Here is a 20,801-nt window from a genome sequence, read left to right on the forward strand (position 1 = left end):
CTTATCCCTGCCCCGTTGCTGTCGGGATTAGACCGTTTGCTCCGTTTCTCAATTTATCAAAATAATTTGGCCAAGTCCGAGATAGCTCGAGGCATTTAGTGTTCCGTACGGCTACCATCAGTTTGGCATTGACATAAACGATATCGTGAACGTAATTTACTTCCTATAGGTATATCTCTTTCGCACTAATATGTCAGTACGAGCGAGATGCATAGAAAGTAAATAACGTTCACGCCCACGGTAGCGTTTTATGTCAATGCCAAACTGATGGTAGCCGTACCGCTCGCATCGTTACATTTTACAGAGGTTGTTTGCCTGTTTTTAGGATACCGTATTCAACTACACCCACAGAACAATAGTACAAAGTGTCTAAGTGCGAAGGCCGAAGGCCGAGCTTTAGCAAAATGTCATCGCTTTAGCACAGAGCAATAGTAAATACAAGTGTCTAAATGTGAAGGCCAAAGGCCGACCTCCGCGTAGCCCGAAGGCCCGAAGCGTCCAGGATGTCAGTGCTTTAACACAGAACAATAGTACAAGTGTCTAAATGCGAAAGCCGAAGGCCGAGCTCCGCGTAGGGCCAAAGGCCCGAAGCGTCCAGGATGTTAGTACTTAAACACAGAACAATAGTATAAGTATCTAAATGCGAAGGCCGAGCTCCGCGTAGGGCCGAAGGCCCGAAGCGTCCAGGCTGTCAGTTCTGTGTTTAACCACTGACATCTTGCAGGCTTCTGGCCTTCGGCCCTACGCGGAGCTCGGCCTCCGGCCTTCGCATTTAGACACTTGTATTAATTACCTGTGTTTAGAACTGACCTCCTGGATGCTTCGGGCTTTAGGCCCAATGCGATTTCAGCCTTTGGATCTTGCGACTTAGACACTTGTACTTAAAAATACTTGGAAAAGTTACGGGAGGCGCGCGTCTGTCGGACGCTTCGGATCTTCGAATCGCTCCTTCGGCCTTTGCATTTAGTTAGATTCTTGTACTATTGCTTTATGTTTGAATAACGAAGTCGAGCATCTCGCGAATGCTTGATGTATTATAATAATTTAGAGTAAGGCCAAGCGCGCACCACGATTTTTTGTCCTGCGATAATTTTGTCGCAGAAATGCAACGTATGTGTTTATATGTTAGTGCGCGCATATGCGACAAAAAAATCGCAGCGATTTTAAAATTGTGATTTGTCACATTTTTCCGCGATTGTTCGCGACGCGATTGTCGCAAAGTGAATTGCAGCATGCGGAGTTGTATGGCCCCGCGCGCACTATGATAATAAAATCGCACCCCGGCCGGACTTCAGTCGGCATTTCGCTCTCCAAACCCCAACATCTCGGCACCTGCATCTCCAATGGAGTCTCAAAATGAGACGCTAGATGTTGACCATTTAATTATGGAAATAGACGGGGATCACCTTTGTGTTATAAATGCTCAAAGTAATACAGCAATCGCATATTAAAGACACGTTTCATGACAAGCGACTGGTACGAAATCCATGTTGAGAATGAACAAATCGTCGACTTTTTCATCGCAGTGCGCGCAGTGAATTTTCTGCGATATATTACAGAGCGATTCTAAAATCGTGTCGCAAAAATTAATATCGTGGTGCGCGCTTGGCCTACAAAACTTGGTATAATACCTTAAATGTATACTCCTTCAATTTGAATTTAGAACTCATTATTATTTTTTATTTGATTTTGTTTCTAGTTCTATGCCATATATATAGACTTTAATATTATTTAGAACTGCTAAAAACAAGATCAGCTTACTTTAAATATTTCGTCAATTTTACCTTTGTTTCTAAAAACTGTGATATTTAACTGTCATATACTTTAATGTCTTCCAAAATGATTTTCTCGTAACAGGACTGAGGGGCTACCGCGAAAGAAAACCGAAATTCGCAATTTCCGGGGATCTTTCTCTTTTACTCCAATGAAGGCGTAATTAGAGTGACAAGAGAAAAATGCTCGCAATTTGCGAACTTCTATTTTCGCGGTTATAGCCCTGAATCTTGTTGCTCACCGATCCGTTATAAAATATACATAAGTACTGAATATAATTAATAGATATTATAATTATACAATTAATACAGAAATGTAAAATGTAGGTACTTAATGAAAAGGAATATTGTGTATATTGTTTCGACGAATCAGATACTCTCAATAAAATCTATACATGAGGCCAAAGCTGTTCATAAATATTAAATAACTTCATTATCTCTATACGCCTTACTAACTCTATGTGTCCTATTGTGGAAAAAAAAAACACAACGACAGTCAAGAACGGAATTCTTAATTTGAATATTTTCAGATTTTTGAGTCCATTGGTTGGACAGCCCGTTCGAAATTGAAACTTATTTGCAATATAATAAGGTCGTATTTTGTAGATCTCTCTCATACTTATAGTAGGCTATTGAGATAAAATTAAATATCCCACAAAAATAAGCAAGCAGAATTAAACTTTGTGTCAAAGACATAAGTCATAAATTTCAATGCCAAAGTTTTAACTAAGGATGTTTCTCGCCTAATATGAATTGACCAGTGTAAGCATCAGTTAGCTAGCCCTAAGCAACCAAAGGTCAAGCTGCAGTTGAAAAACTAATAAAGATAAAGTTAAGCTGATAATTTTCCCGCCGTCTCCATGCTTCTTTAAGTTGGGTATTGACTGGTCAGCTGCCTGTTAGCTATAGTTTTCGCGAAAATCGCCAGGACAGAGGTGAAAAATTTTGTATGAAAACTTGCAACTTTAAATGCATTTTTTGACGAAACTATTGCAGTCTAAAATGAAGTCAAAATCAGTCCATCGACTCAATTTTTTGCAAGCTTTCTAATGGTACCCCACACGATTCTTACAAATGAAAAAAGTTTCAGCCTACCCCTCTCAACCCCCTAAATTTCCCCCTTTAATAAGAAATATGCAGTTTTGACTTATTTACAATATGAGTGGTGGTAATTGCTATAACTGTTCCAAATTTTAGGTATCTATGTCAAACGGTCTCTGAGAAAAACGTATTTAACTGATTTGCAAGACCGAAGTGATCCCATAAGTGTTCCGTAAACAAAGTTTTGTACGGAACACTAAAAATTGACAGTAACCGCGCCCATTTCCCGCTGTTAACGCTGGAGCAATCACAGAAATAAAGAAAACTTTCATCTTGGAAATGGAAAATTTCTATACCTACACAAGTTTTCCTTACAATGGAAATTTTGCAATTGGTAACTTTTCGTCGGAAATTTTCTTACATTGACCTATGAGTTGCGACTCCTACACAAAGAATCAGCCAAATGCGAGTCGGACTCGCTTTCCAAGGGTTCCGTACATTGACCAATTTTTAACAATGTATTTTTATATGTGAAATGCGAGTGAATTGCCTTTAAAACCCCGTAGGAGTCGGATCAAAAACGAAGTAATTAGTCCGACTCACGCTTGACTGCATATTTGTAATAGGTTTTCCTGTCATCTATAGGTAAATAACCATTTTTTGGCTATTTTCTTCTTCACTAAACTATTTATTTTAAAATTAAAAAAATATATATTTGAGTTTCTCAAAATGAGTTCTTTTATTTCATATGTAACAATATATAGTTTTAAAACATTATTTTTTAATTTTCTCATTTACCCCCCAAAAGTGGCCTCCATGTTTAAAATGTATTTGTTTACGTAAGATGTCCGTCTTTGGGTCACGAATTTACATATGTGTACCAAATTTCAACTTAATTGATCCAGTACGTTTGGAGAAAATGGTCTGTGACAGACGGACAGACGTCAGACGGACAGACGGACAGACGGACAGACAGACAGACACACAGACTGACAGACGCACGAGTGATCCTATAAGGGTTCCGTTTTTTCCTTTTGAGGTACGGAACCCTAAAAACATCCAAATCCAGTTACTATGGTACATCTCAATTGTAGAGCTTGGGGCGGTCACCTCGCTGCCTAATAGCCAAAGTGACAATCGCTTGCGAAACAATAGCAAAACGCTTTGTGTCTCTCTATCACTCTTCCATGTGCAACAGTGACGTTTCGTTCACTACTGAGCGTATACGATTGACATGTTGGGTACGCACCTTGGCCTTAAGCTACCCCACACTAGCATGTCGGCGTCTAGTCAATTCTATGGGCCCGATTCGGATTTTGAAATAGATATCTATTAGATATCTTTTAGACATCACCAAGATACGATAACGATATGTTTAAAATGTAACCTGTCAAATTTGACATTTGCGGGATTCTGGAGATACTCTTGAACGATTTCCACAGGATATGACTTAGAGATCCAATTCACATCTAATAGATATCTTACTCTATCTAACGTAAAAGTGACATTGGTTGCCCGAATTGCGCTGTAAAAGAGAACTAGTTGATATCTAAACTATAACGTATCTAGAATGGATCTAGTACGTGTCGTCTCTTGTGAATATCTTGAAGTTCGAATGCGGCAGTATGGCTGCTGCTCGACGCAACGTCGATACAACTGCGCAGCGACGTCATTTTCCATAGCGCTGACCAGACGCCGACGCTCAAAAGACGCTAGTGTGGGGTTGGCACATAGCCGTAGAAATTTCCGTGCGATACAAGTATATGACGGGATATGAGGAAGATGGTCGATGGGGTCGAAAAGTGCTCGAGTGGAGACCACGGACTAGCAAGCGCAGCGTAGGATGTCCACCCACAAGATGGACAGACGACCTTGTTAATGTCGCCGGAAGACGCTGGATGCGGGTCGCTTCCAACCGGCACCTATGGAGGTCCAAGGGGGAGGCCTATGTTCAGCAGTGGACGTCTTATGGCTAAGATGATGATGATGATGAGAGGTATATGAGATAGAGAAATTAAAGAAGCAACAGAACTGATACGAAAAATAAATATTTACTTATCAACTTGTGGTGTAAAACTTTCCAATCTCTGTTATCAGACTGACCGACAAATCCACACTTGTGAACGAATCCAATCTCGGATCCGTTGTAGAGTCGGGCCCTAGCAAGGGTAGTTTTCTTCAACAATTATTAACGATTCTGCTGTTTCGTGAAACAGAAAACGACTCTTACTATTGCAAGGTGGGACCCGGCGGCCGTGTGGATCAAGGCGAACCATACACGCAAGATCCCAAAAAAGAAGAAGAAGGGTATTGTGACCCGTCAATATAAAATGTCGGATTACGATATTTATTGACGTGTAGGGTAGTGTATTGACGGATCACAACATTTCGCTGGATTTCTGGAAATCCTTGTGATCTGATCCTAGATCCTGGATCGTGATATTTAACTTACGTGTAGTGTCGCGTTTGATATGTATTTATCGCGTCAGTACGCAGCGAGACGAGCAGACAGTACTGTCACGATCCGTATTGATGGTGTAGGGTGTGCTGTGATCCGGCCCAAGATATTACATAAGTAAATATCATGATAATTATCACAATATTTATTGACGTGTAGGGTTCGCCTGCCCTTTTAGATGAGTGTAAGGTAGAAAATCTTATAAACATTGTATCCATGAAAATGAGTCACATCTCTATTTACCATTTATCAGTTTGATCTAAACGCATGCAACTCGAAAATGTACTTTTCATATTGATAATAGAAGGAGTAGGTACTACTTATAGGTAGTCGACTTCTAATAATAGTTTTCCTTTAAAATTTCCCAGTGACTGATTCGGTCCTCTAAAATAGGATTTTCCAATATTTTGCAGCTAATTGCTACGAGCAAATCTTATAAACCCCTTATCAACCAAGCCTTTAGGCGAGCCTACATATATAAGGATTCCGCATTTCACTTACAAGTATATTCGTACACGCGCGTTGTTCACACATTTAGCACACGCTTTTCGTGCATAATTAAAGAAAATGCGTTGTTTATACAGTCGGTATACAAATAAATGGCCGCTCCGCTACATACGAAGATTACGCAGTCACATGCCTTACAAGTGGCATTTCATGTAAGTACGCATGTTTTTTTTTAAGTGAAATCATCTTTAGCGGCGCTGTGCACTTTTTGTGATGGGGAAAAAATGGTAAATAGACCAGCGGTGGAACAAAAATGGGTTTTGATAACATTAAAGTTTTTTCTTTTTTGATATGTTATTGTAAGCATGTTAAATAACATTCATGTAAAAAGTTAGAAAATTTTAGGTGGAGCGTTCGGCCATATTTAAATATTTCAATTTTTGCTAAATAACTATGTAAATATAAAATTAAAGTTACAAAAAACTTTAACATATTCAATAACACTTTAATTTAGTCACAATATTCGGTTTTTAGAAATCTGGAACAGCTGCTTTCTGGTGAACGTAAAAACACGAATTATTATGTAAATACAGAATTAGAGTAGCTGATATTGCAAAATTACGATATTACCTATCAACTTAGTATACATGTAAAAAGTTAGAAATGTAGACAATGTGCTTGTCTAGATATTGATTTCTGGTTAAGCAGTATAGCCAATATTGAATTAAAGTTTGTAGAGTTAATATTACACGGTCATAATAAAGATCTTACTTCTCACACAAAAGATTAGAAATATAAAATCACGGCGACACTAAATACTGATACGTAAGTATGCATTCCGAGCTTATATTAAGTTACATTTCAAACGCGCGCCGCGCTGTGCGCCGGGGCAGGAGGCAGCGATCGACGGTCGCGGGCTAGCGGTTAGCGCGGTGACCTTAAAAATACGCAAAGCGTTTATAAAATTATTATCAATGGTAAATAGTTATTTTACACAGTACACTAATGGAAACTTACCTTCCCTTATTTATTTCTATATGTACTAGGGATTACCCGCGGTTTCGTTTACGTAGAATTCGTTATCGTGTTAAGTATAAAAATAATAGATACATTTGAATCAGAATCAGAATCAGAATTATTTTATTTGCTAGAATACTTAAAACAACATGTAGTACAGGATGTTAAGGATGAAAATTATTTTAGGTGCATTGTCATACAGATAACTACCCTTGTTAAAGTATTCTTCAAATTCAATACACAGGTGTCATTTCAATATAATTTTGCGTAATTTGGCGCTTTTAGGTTATAAATGACTAGCGACATATATTTTTTAAGAGCGATCATCTCCGATAATATTTACTTTATCATAAAATCAATTTCAAACTAACGTTATTCAATATTTATCATTTTAAAGTCAATATTACCAACCAACTGATCCAATTTACCTACGGAAACAACTCAAAATTTGCATCAAATTAAATGCCACTTTTCTTATCCGTTTCGAACAATCAAGAGGGCCTTTACGAGCTGATGTGATGAAAATTTTATTTAACCTTCGTCCCTCGAAACCTTCACTACGCTCAAGGTTCAATTTTACGAACCACTCGCTACGCTCGTGCTTCAATTTTAGAATGTTTGAATTTGTGAATGTACTTCCTGCCTCGCACAGCCAAACTGTGGAATGAACTGTCCGATACGACCTTCAAACCTTAAAAGACCCCCATCTTAAAGGTCGGCAACGCGCTTGCAACCCTTCTGGTGTTGCGGGTGTCCATGGGCGGCGGTAATCGCTAACCACCAGGTGATCCGTCTGCTCGTTTGCCTCCTATTTAATAAAAAAAAATGTTTCGCTTGTTTGGGTATCAATATTAGCACGAGCGGTTAATCAACAACTTTTCCCCTTGTAGAACAAATAAGGTAGGTGAAGTGCAGGCATATGAGGCCCGGCGGGTAACAAGGCCCAGCATTCAAAAATAACAGTTGCTCCCTATTATTCCCAATTATTCTGAATTTGTACTTGTTGCTAAGAAGGCCCACTGTCAGTGCAGGTAAAAAGGTCCAGTTCCGGGCCTTATTGAACGTATGAGATGAAATATTAGATTAAAATATTTTAAGATAATTTTGAATATTTTTAATCTCTTATTAATAAGGTCGATTTGAAGAAACTTCTATAAAATTATGACTTATAAGTAACACTTGCACTGCGTGGGCTGACAAAATTGCTGCAGACTTTTCTTGGTCTAACTCTAATAATTTATCACTTGCTTTATTGACCTAAAGACGTTTATAGAATCAAAAAGTCTAATGACATTGAGGCACTTATACTTTTTAAAGGCAGTAACTATTTACAAGTGACTTTTTTTGTTAATACATAGGTAGGTATTTACGATAGAAGTGCGAAAAATAGATATTTTGCAACGAGTGACAAATTTTAGCACACGGCCAAAGGGAGTGTTTTAATGTGCTTATTATAGCACCGGTGTCGTAATATAGCACCAGATGTACTGTCAAAATTATGTTAAAAGATAATACTTATTTCTTACGAATAAATATTTATACTGTAAAAAATTATCCCACCAAACACATTTTCATGTAAATTGTTGCTAAGACGAAACCATAAGACTCGCACTGTCAAAAAGTTGTCAGATCTCTTGTCGAGCCAAGCTTCAAACTCTACAAGCCCTAACTTCACTAACTCTACACCTTAGTCAAAATATGTGGCTTGGCTGTTTCGCTACCGCCACATGGGCATAAGGTGAAAAATTTATTAAATTCATTATTTTTAGGGTTCCGTACCTCAAAAGGAAAAATACTGAACCCTTATAGGATCACTCGTGTGTCTGGCTGTCCGTCTGTCACAGCCTTTTTGCTCCGTAACTACTGCACCAATAAGTCGAAAGGTATACACATGTAAGTCTATAACCCAAGAACATACATGTAAAGTAAATAATAGAAATTCAAATAAAGGGGTCACTTTTGAGATGAATGATAAATAGAAGAAAAAAACACTATATCTTGTTATATATCAAATTAAGGGGCTCATTGTGAGAACCTCAGATATATTTTTTCATAATTTTAAAATAAATAGTTTAGAAGTTATTTAAGAAAATACGCAAAAACTGACCATTCCCCCCCCCCCTTATCTCCGAAACTACTGGGTCTAAAATTATGAAAAAAATACACATATTAGCTCTTTTCCTATAGATGCCAGAAAAACCTATTAGAAATGTGCAGTCAAGCGTGAGTCGGACTTAAGTACCTAGTTTTCCGATCCCTACGGGTTTTTTAAAGACATTTTACTCAGTTTTCTCTAAAAAAACTATATATTGTTAAACTTGTGTAATGTACGGAACCCTTGGAACGCGAGTCCGACTCGCATTTGGGCGGTTTTTGTATTATACTTACAGTAGTTCTTGTAGAAACGAAACGGCCAAGCCACATACTTTTGGTGTAGAGCTAGTAAAGTTAGAGGGCTTGTAGAGTTAGAAGCTTGGCAAGAGATCTGATAACTTTTTGACAGTGCGAGCCTTATGGTTTCGTTTGGGCAACATTTTACATCAAAATGTTTTTGGTGGGATTTCACTTCTTTTTGTAAGTTGCTTATGACAATCTTCCATGCCCTAATTTAAAGGGTTGGGGGTGACTTACTATTAAAAATCCTGAAATAAGTATCTGGGGGCATTTGTTACACAATGTATGTACTTCTTACTGATTCCCCATATAAACCCTTCACCCCGTAAGGGTAAACTTTGGAGTTGAAATCTGCCTTCACCCCGTAAGGGTAAACTTTGAGGTTGAAATCTATTCTATATCCTTCCCCATAACAATACCTATCTACATACCAAATTTCAACTAAATCGGTTCAGCGATTATTGATTCCCCATACAAAATTAAACCCCCTCTTCATCCCCTTAGGGATAACATTTTTTTTAATTTATTTGTTGTTTGTGTACTAAAACTATCTTACATACCAAATTTCAGCTTCTTAGAGGACTTCAGGAAGTACCCGGTATTGATGATCATCAAGTGAGTGAGTCAGTGACGAAATCGAAGTTTTTAGATATGAATAAAATCTAAAGTATAAGAGCTATGCAATTGATATGCTTAATAAGTCCGAGAACTTTGTTTATCTGGTATAATCCAACCCCAAGTTATGAGGGTTCCAAAAAACGACGAAGCGCTTCGAGAAAAGGTAGATAGTGCCTTTGCGCTTTGCTCGTCTTGGCAGGGGCACTGCCGTGCCCCCAGATGTTAAAAGATGATACTACTGTAACTAATAAAGATTTATGTTTAGTTACCTACTATTTTCGCGTAAACTAGACAGTTTTTATATCTTTAGTTATTAAGGCCCAAAATAATTATTTTCACTTATTATAAATAAATCCTCCTGTTATGAAGTATCAAATATTGTTATTTGTATATGTATAGCTCTTAAGTTAAAAACAATAAAATCTGTTATTACCTACTGTCGAAATGATTATTTTTTGCGGGATTAAGTAATACACTGCTAGTGTTCAATAAGGCCCATAATAGGACTTTTAAGGTATATTTTCCAAGAGTATCGTAATATTTTTATAACTATTTTGGTATAATGAAGAAACTTAAATAAATGAGAAACCTATTTGAGTGAGTTTTTCATACTTCATATCCTGTTTATTAAAAAAAAAACATTTTAATTTAAGGTGGGCTGTATATAGGCATATACGGCCCACACGGAATATAGAATAAGGTAAGTGGCCTCACTTACTTTACCTTACTTTACCGTGTAATATTGAGCAGTTGGTTTATAATATACATACATATTATGATATTGACCTTGAATAGTACAGGACATGACAATAGGAACCAGAAATAGGTATAGTTGGTCAAACCATTTGTCAGTAAATAAAAACAAAAAAACTATATTCATCCTTTTCTTTTGGGTGCTAGTACTAGTGTAAGTGAAAGATAGTATGATGATTCTCTCTGTCTATGTTTGAAATGAGACATTCCTTTGACAAACTATGTATAGTAAAAAATAGTTGTGAATATCTTGTACATTTTTATTACAATATTAGTCAAGATAATGAAATATAGCTGGTCAAGCAAATCTTGTCACAAAAAAAAGGCGCGAAACACAAATTTTCTATGGGACGATATCCCTTCGCGCCTACATTTTTCAAATTTGCCGCCTCTTTCTACTGCCCAGATCTGATTGACCAGCTGTAGGTATTTATACGTAATAAGATATTTTAATTTCACGTAATGTCTGCATCTAATTTATATATGTGCACGGTAAACAAACAAATGAATGATAAGAAAAGACAGACAGTGTTACTGAGCGGGAGGTGGGGCGAGGGGCGAAGTATAGGTAGGCTATGATAGGCTCTCGAGCGCCGCGCCGGCGACTGACGGACCAGCGCGGCGTATGTATGAATTTCGCGCCTTTTTAACTAGATTTTACTATTACAATGCAAGCTACACGCAGAAATTTCTTACTTTCCATAATATGGCTGCGTATATTATTTTATAGTAATAGACTTATTTTTACAGACTCTAATTCAATATTAGATCTTATAGGACAAAAAACGCATATTAATTCTAGAGCATATATCTTATTCTTCTAGCTTTTTAGCGTGCCTATTAACTTAAAAAATGAGATATGTTGTTGTGGATTTATTAAACTTTAATTCAATATCGACAAAATAATAAGCTAATTAGTAGTTTGACAAAGAAGCACGTTAAAAAAATTTCTAATAATTTTACATTATAAAGCGTCATACATATTATAAACAATGGAACTTAAACATTGCACTTTAATTCAATATTAAAAAATCATTACTAAAAATATATAAATACCTAATTTATATCTAACGCTCGTTCTAACTTTTCATCACATATTGCAAATATGCTTAAAAATATGTCCCATATCAGGTAAGTATCACTTTTTCAACTTTAGAATTATCAAAACTTATAGTGCAAAAATCCGGTCCCACTATTGAGCTATAAACACGCGACAGGTCACGTGACCGTAAGATTCGTAAGACGCACACGTGACCGAAAAACTGTTACAATGTCATTGAGTTTTCACTTCTGCCGGCACTCCCGGAGTGCAACCCGTTGTTTTTTTTTATAGAACTTGTTCGAAAAATACCTTATTTCATTCAGGTGTACAGAAGGACAAATGCCTATATTGTTCCCGCAGGAGTTATGGATTGTGGAAAAAAACTATAACTCCCTAGGGAGTTATAGCCTTTTTTATTATGTCACTCATTCATACGAATAAGGTAACGGTAATACGGGTAAGGTACGTAGGGTAAGAATATTGTTACTCGAGTCTTTAATTCACTCCTATACATATATAATAGACTCCCGTACAATATTCCACTTACCCCCCACAATGCACAATGTACTATTAAGTTAAGCACTTTGTTAGATTGTAGTTAAAAAGATTTATCATAGAAAAATCATTTAAAATCACCTTAAAACCGCATAGGATAAACAACGTCAAAAGTAACAGATCAGACAACACATCAAAGAAGATACTTATCTTATATCATTCTCTAATGAGATAGTTATATAGGATAGGTGCGTTAGATTATAGGAATTGCCAACTATGAAATGCGAAAAAAAATTAACACACCATTAACAAACTTCCTAAAATTGATAATTTTTGGTATACTTCTAAGTATACAGGCGTGATAAAAATATTACTTAAAATAGCTAGGACAGTTAATAAGCTTATACCATGAAAATTTCCATTTTTCTGTTTTATGACTTCTGAAAGGCACGGATGCGTAGCTGCAACTAATATGTTTTATTTTTATTTCGCTACTTGAACAGATTAGATTACAAGACAAATAGAGCAAATCTTTGAGCCCTTAAATGGAGTACTAAATATATAAATAGGTACATAAAATAAGGAAAAAATGGTCAAAAGTGTCATAACATTTTTTGTTTGTTTACAATCCCATAATCATTATTTATTTGATACGTAGGTATTATTTAAAAAACCGGGCAAGTGCGAGTCGGACTCGCGCACGAAGGGTTCCGTACCATAATGCAAAAAAAAAAAGCAAAAAAGTCAAAGTCAAGTCAAAGTCAAAGTCAAAAATACTTTATTCATGTAGGCCTAGTAACAAGCACTTATGAACGTTTTACATAATAATATACAGGGTGTAATTTTTTACGTGATACAAAATATGTTTTTCTAACTCCATAAACAACTAGCAATTGAATGCTCCTACTCTCGTTGAAATCAGACAATTTTATTTTTAATTTTTTTATTTTTTTTCGTGATATTTTTTGTACATTTAAAGGATATTATGATATTAAAACAGCTTTATAAGATATTTAAAATGTAAAGTGAACTAAATTACTTTTCAAAGTAGCATAAATCACAAAAAATGTTTAATGACTTGTGATTTACGCTACTTTGAAAAGAAATTTAGTTCACTTTACATTTTAAAGCTGTTTTAATATCATAATATCCCTTAAAAGTACAAAAAATATCACGAAAAAAAATAAAAAAAATAAAAATAAAATTGTCCGATTTCAACGAGAGTAGGAGCATTCAATTGCTAGTTGTTTATGGAGTTAGAAAAACATATTTTGTATCACGTAAAAAATTACACCCTGTATTATCTTAAGCTAATTATCAGAGCAATTTATTGAAGTTAATATTATTCCATAGTAATATTGGATTATTATACAGATCAAATTTAATACTAAGAATTTCACAAAAAGATCGTCAAACATAAAAAAAAATTGTATAAAAAATACTAGTCTAGAATGTTTCTAGAATAAAATCTAAATGTCAATAACAAATGTCAATAAAACTTAACAAAGAAGTACATACATTGAATTATCTATTTCGAGTCACCATTAATCCCACGTTGTTTTATCAGTTATCACTCATGTAGTCTTGTGTGGTATAATAAGCTTTAGAAATAAGTTTACGCTTTACATAATTTTTAAATTTATTAATTGATAATTCAGTAATATGGTTTGGAAGTTTATTATAAAATCTTACACAATTACCCATGAATGATTTTTTAATTTTATGGAGCCGTGTGAAGGGCACTGCGAGCTTATGTTTATTTCTAGTATTAATATTATGAATGTCACAATTTTTCCTAAAATTAACAATATTTTTATGTACATACAGAATATTCTCATAAATATATTGACAGTGCACTGTCATTATGTCAATTTCCTTGAATTTATCTCTAAGTGAGTCTCTATGGTTCAATTTATATATTGCTCGAATAGCCCGCTTCTGCAGAACAAAAATGGTATTTATCTCTGAAGCACCGCCCCACAGTAAAATACCATATGCCATAATGCTATGGAAGTAACTAAAATATACTAATCGAGCTGTTTTCACATCAGTTAACTGACGGATTTTGCTCACTGCAAAAGCTGCAGAACTCAGTCTACTCGAAAGAGTAGCAATATGGGGACCCCACTGAAGTTTAGAATCTAAAGTTACGAATCTAAAAAAAACGGTCACCCATCCAAGTACTGACCACTCCCGACGTTGCTTAACTTTGGTCAAAAATCACGTTTGTTGTATGGGAGCCCCATTTAAATCTTTATTTTATTCTGTTTTTAGTATTTGTTGTTATAGCGGCAACAGAAATACATCATCTGTGAAAATTTCAACTGTCTAGCTATCACGGTTCGTGAGATACAGCCTGGTGACAGACGGACGGACGGACGGACGGACGGACGGACAGCGAAGTCTTAGTAATAGGGTCCCGTTTTACCTTTTGGGTACGGAACCCTAAAAAGCGATTAAAATAAAAACAATAATGATGAGTAGGATAATCATATCAGTCGTAAAACAGATACTGACAGATAAAAGGCCAAGGCAATTAGAGCCAGTATTTATCTTTCATGAAATTACTTTATTGCTTGCCGAAATACGCGCTACCAGCATGTGCATCAGCATCCGAGGCACACGCCACCGCTTTATGGCTCCTCTACACAATGGCCTGGCCCAGCGCCTGCCACTCAATGGGACGCAGCCATGCGGTAGAATGAGATAGCAATATCACTTGCTCCCTCTAACGCATAAATGCGTCCCTTGGAGTGGCCGGCGCTGGGCCATCGTTTAGAGGAGCCATCGCCAGGTGGCTTGGGTTCGGCGCCATCGCCGCCCTTCCACACATAGACTGAAACCCCTTTTCTACCCTACCTATGTATTATCGGTAAATACGTAATTGCAAAGGGGAACCTTTGCTTATGTATTATGATTGTTATGATTTTTAGTACTTAAATAAGAAAGCTTCAGATCACATGTTTGGCACCTCGGCATCGCCTCGGTCGACAATTTCGTGTGATCTAAGATATTTCTTACTAATGGAATTGAAGTTTATTGCTTGCGTGCTATAAACATTAGAGCTTTAAAGGAAATTAAATAAAAAAAAATTTAATTAATTAAATTAAATTAAATCAAGGAAAATATTAAATTTTTCCGTTCAATAGAGGAAGACAATACAACAATACAACAATAATACGAATAGACAACAATAGTGAACACCACCTATTCGGAAAAGAGCTTTTTCTTATCTGCTATGAGGGATCAAAGTAACACTACGTTCGGGATTCTATTGTAGAATCCATCGCTTCATTCAGGATTCAATGTACCTACCTACGCCCTTGACGGAAATATATCATTTTGATCTCTTCTAACACAAACTACTATTTTACATCACCTATTCGGAAAAGGGCTTTTCCTTCCCTGCTAGGAGGGATCAAACTAGCACTTTTCTTCCCTGCTAAGAGGGATCAAAGTGGCAACTTTCTGTTCTTCGCCCTGATTTTTTTTCTTTTATGCATAATATTTTTAAACCTAAATCATATTATGAAACATAATTATTTCCTAATAAGTGAAGTGTAAAGCAGTAAGTAAATATGTGTCACATGGTAGCAAAATTATTTCCACCTTGGGCGTTAACACTTGAACTGTCACTACGTAACTTATTGTGTTCAGGATTCAATGTACGCCCTCGCCGTAAATATGTCATTTTGCTCCCTTTTGACACGATCTACTATTACATTTCAGTTTTTTAACATTAATTATGACTTGCTAATAACTTACCTACCGTATCCTTTATCTTATTTTTCATGACATAGTTAAAATGTATTAGTAATAAATGTTTAACCGCCTTTAGCTGAAAACTGCATGTTTTCATATTAAATATCAATCAATCATTCAAATTGCGCTACCTATTCGCATCAACATTGCATGCACAACCGTAGCCTCTAGCTACAAGCAAATCTTCAAACCCTTATCGAAGAAAGGCGTTCCTTGCGCACGTCACCGCGCAGTGGTGGGGCTAAGAAATGCTATACTTATATTCGTGAACGCGCGCGCATCGGCCACACGTTACTCGCTTCCCGCGCGAAACACATCACAAAAAAAAAACAAAAATATGTGTAATATGTGCACTCGTGACGTCGCCGCGAACAGTGCGCCGCCGCCGCCGCCGCCGAAGAAGAGCAACAGTTTGGAACGCATGAAGAGGAAGCATGGAATAGTCACAGACCCTGAGAACGAGGAGAAGCAGAAGGAGGTGGCCTACCAGCCGGACCTGCTGGCGGTGTCCACGCAGTACTCCAAACTGGCTTACGACATCTTCAAAACTACGCTGGTCCGTGTGCAAGAAACTAAGGCTTATGTGTAAGTTTTACTTTCTTACTAGATGTTGTAAAAACTACGAAACCCTAAAAACATTTAGGTTCACGGTTTACAACGGACAGTCCGTCGGGTTTACAAGTTTGTGCATTTTTCAGGTCTTCTATAAACAGAAGCTCTTTACAAATGTAAATCTATCTCATGACACTCGTACCTAAGTAACTTACTGTGTTCATGAAGCGTAAAGTTAAAAATAAAAAATAAAACATATTTTTATATTATAGACTTTTAAAAATTAACATAGGTAACTGTAAAATTATTTGACGTAGGTCATGATACATTTGATTCAATGCTTGCTATTCTAACTAATTCAATGCTTATCAACTTATTGATCAGCTCTACATATTATTAGGGATTTCTCTAACGAATTAACGATGTATTTAGCTCGAACCTAACTTAAGTGCAAAGAAATTAAAACCTTAATACCCACATCCCAATTAACATGTTTGTTTGACCGAGAATTGTGTTAAATAATACCTAGATATTATATTTAATACAACTCAAAATAGCATCTTGTAAATCCTGTTTCCAATGTCGCGAAAAATGCCACTGCCTATTTTCGTTTGAACATTGAAGGACATACATACATACATATAATCACGCCTATTTCCCGGAGGGGTAGGTATATAAGTATACGACTACATAAGGAGAAGAAGGAGGACATGGCGCCCCTTTTTTAATAATTTTAAATAAGGGCAACGAAAACAAAGTTTCTTTGTTTATTTTACCTATAAATATCATTTTTTTATTTAAACTAACGAAGTAGTTTCAACAAACAAACACACGAATATCTTTCGTAAATCAATACCGATTTGCAAACATGTTTCATTAAAACCTTCTATTGTATTCATACCATACGTATGTATACGTATACGTATTGAGATACCTACCTTATTTTTTTTATTATTTGGTTAAATATTTACAAAGGGCATCAATTTTCGACAAAACCTAATGTCACCTAGGGCATAGTCCCCAGGAAAATGGTGATTCCAATATTCTACGTTTTATTGCAAATATTATCGAGAGAATAGAAATAAAATTATAGAGATAAAAGATTTACAATCGAGATTACAACCTATATGTCGCAAAAAACATCTGAAGCATGTGATCTGCTATTTTTTAGCCAAATTTTCCTTATTTTATAAATATTATCTTGATTGATATGATAACTATTGATTTAAAAAAAATGAAATGTACCTATTTGCTTAATTCAATCTATCTTACAAGTGAATGCGCATAATTCTATTTTACGTTTCTAGACCAGAGATATTAAATAAACTAAGTATAAGAGGTATCAATTAGGTCTAATCTCTGGGAAAACGCGCATTTTTGAGTTTTTATATGTTTTAAGAGCAAAGCTCGGTCGCCCAGATATTAAATACCTAATATAAGTAAATTTTAGCTGTCAACTTAGCTAAGCTAGCAGCCAAGCCAATAGACCAAGCTTGGTCTATCAACTCTACACAAATTGTTGGTAGTAGACTGCAATAAACATAAAAGATAACACTTAAAACATTCATAACTCAGGAGCAAATATGCACCTAATATAATAAATAAACACGTAATTAGAATCCCACCAAAAACATTCTGTAAAAAACTAGCCAAGTCTCGATGGAGCTGCTTGTTTATCTCTAAAAAGTAATGAAATCTAGACAAAGTCGTGCCAAGTCTAAGGTTCCTTACTGCGATTTCTTTATTATTATAGTTAATGTTGTGTGACTTGGCCGTTGAAGGGTACAAAACCAGGTGCTCCATGACACCATTGCACCAATCTGTCGCCAGAATCGCTACCCATTGACGATGGAAAATTGCCACTTGGAAAACGATGATTCAATAACCAGTCAATTGTAGGCTTGATAAAGCTGCGTATTTCAATAATACTTATGTATGGGCGAGCCTGAAACAAACACTTCTTTTTGGTGCAATGGCAGATTGGTGCAATGGTGTCATGGAGCACCTGGTTTTGTACCCTTGTGTACCCTTCAACGGCCAAGTCACACAACATTAACAATAATAATAAAGAAATCGCAGTAAGGAACCTTAGACTTGGCACGACTTTGTCTAGATTTCATTACTTTTTAGAGATAAACAAGCAGCTCCATCGAGACTTGGCTAGTTTTTTTACAGAATGTTTTTGGTGGGATTTCACTTCTTTTTGTAGAAACGTGGGCATATTGATTTATTTTATTAGATTTTCTTATTTAACACATTTTTTTTCTTTTTAGGAGTAGTTTTTTTACTATTACAAATCTTTCTTTTCTTTTTTTCCGGTTCTGATTCTTGTACAGTAGCAACAGCTTTTCGTATTGCCCATTCATTAAATCTAATAATTAAATAATAATCAGTAATCCGTCACTAATCATCATATAATGACTTGGCAATCGCACATAATGCTTTACTCGTAGTACCGTACTCGTAAATATGTGTAATGCTCAAACTGCAATTAGCGCTAGCGTTATGTTCAATTAGAATTATTTTTAATAGGTGACGATGATCCTTTTGTCATTATGCAGCCGTGCGATGGCCAAGTCATTATACGTATTACAAATTAAAGATATCTTATTGATACGGTTTTAACACCCCCTGGCACTGATTAAAATAACCGACTTGGTTTCACATTACATCTCAAAACTTTTTTGTAGTAAAAGCGTTGCGAGACTTGCACCTTTTTACATGTAATGTTTTTGATGGGATCTCATCTCTTTTTGTAGGCAGTCCTTCTTTTCGGGTACTCATACCCATACTATGTATACACATATCATAACTAAACATATCTTCATTCATACTCACATCGTACATCGTAGTGTACCTTTACTTTACCTGCTATTTGTAGGAACTGCAACAGTAACTTTGTAATATCATATATTTATATGGGATTACAAACTTACTTATGCAGTTCTTAGATCTTTAAAACGTGACTGATATTGCAATATTTTTAGGTTTTCCCTTTATGTGGCCATTAAACCCTAACTCTGTACCAAATTTCAGCTCTCTGAGTTTACGGGAAGTACTAGTTCTATTCTGATGATCATGAGTGAGTTTCATAAATGCGAAACTTTGCTTTCGCTTAACTTCGGAACTAAATGACCTACAGACTTGAAATTTTGGATTTTAAGTATGTGATTATAGCTTACTGGATGACCAAAATTTCTGCGTTCTGGTCTTATCCAAAGGTTCTCAAATAGGGGCCTGAAAATGCGGCGAAATGGTTCCAGTAAAGGATGGTACGGCAGTGTTTGCTTCGCGCTCGACTTGGCGGGGGCACTGCCGTGCCCCCCGATTTATCGGACATACTTATGTAGTCGTATACTTATATATTTACCGTGACCGTCCAAGCTATTAACTTATAGGCAGAAACACAATAAGTGCTAAATGTAAACATACGTGTATCGTCAGTTATTTAGCCAAATGTTAAAGATACAAAAAAAAACATACAACCGAATTGATAACCTCCTTCTTTGAGATTTGGAAGTCGGTTAAAAAAGAAGAAACCAATTAAAAGGAAGGCATTATTTACCTAGTTTTTTTTCATTTCATTTCATGGCACAGGCACCTTCTGGGCGAGCTCGCTCCATCGTAGGCCACGTCTACGCCTCGGCTAGTCTGTGGCCATGAGTAAGCCCATTCATAATAAAAAAAAAAATTGTTATTTTTATTAAATTTCTAATTTCTAAAAAGTGATCGAGTTTCGTTTAGCAGCCAGTTACTTATATGTAGTGTGAATCTATATATTTTCACATGAAAAAGGTATATCGATCTATTTATTGTTTAAAGGTACATACATACCTATATATTAGATATCGCATATGAAAAGTTGAAAATGTCTGTATACATTATAAACAACATTGTGTTTGCTACACGGACCGAAATAGTCATTCACAATATATACCATAAACCGGGTGATGGAGAATACTCGATCACTTACTGGAATTTAGAAGTTTAATAAACGTAACATAAAAGAGATTGCAAGAAAAAATAGGTAAATAATGCCTTACTTTATTGGTTTTCTCATTTTTTCATTACATATTTATTTCGCATGGTAATAAATTAACTAGCTGCGGTTCCATATCGCTCAATCCCATTTGTATTTTATTATATGATAACATCGAAAACAATTTTCAGTGGATACCTTTATAGTATGCTAATAGCACCTATTATGTGCTATAGCCCAAACCCTCTCGTGCTTGAGAGGCCTGTGCCCAGCAGTGGGACGTATATAGGCTAAATTATTATTATTATTAATAGCACCTACCTTGGCCGTGGTGGGCTCGCCACCTGTCATGTCACATCTAACGACGATTTGTCCCAATATAATCTGAAACGTTCTATCGCACAGATAATTCAGTGCTTGATAACGTAATCACACTAGCTCCTGACCCTGAATGTTAGTAACACGATATTA

At 36.0% G+C, this 20,801-nt stretch overlaps 2 protein-coding genes across 2 annotated transcripts in view; both read left to right on the plus strand.

Annotated features, from left to right (window-relative positions):
- The window catches only part of LOC134680285 (bifunctional arginine demethylase and lysyl-hydroxylase PSR), a 359,994-nt gene that overhangs the window by 217,895 nt on the left and 121,298 nt on the right, over positions 1-20,801 (plus strand). The window lies entirely within an intron of this gene.
- Positions 16,028-20,801, plus strand: part of LOC134680290 (transmembrane protein 205) — a 29,264-nt gene continuing 24,490 nt past the window's right edge. The window contains exon 1 of the mRNA XM_063539397.1: positions 16,028-16,384. Within this exon, the coding sequence (XP_063395467.1) occupies positions 16,137-16,384 (248 nt within the window). The 5' untranslated portion in view covers positions 16,028-16,136. The remainder of the gene's footprint in view (positions 16,385-20,801) is intronic.

The sequence above is a fragment of the Cydia fagiglandana genome, chromosome 3 (genome assembly GCF_963556715.1).
Source record: "Cydia fagiglandana chromosome 3, ilCydFagi1.1, whole genome shotgun sequence".
NCBI lineage: Eukaryota > Metazoa > Arthropoda > Insecta > Lepidoptera > Tortricidae > Cydia > Cydia fagiglandana.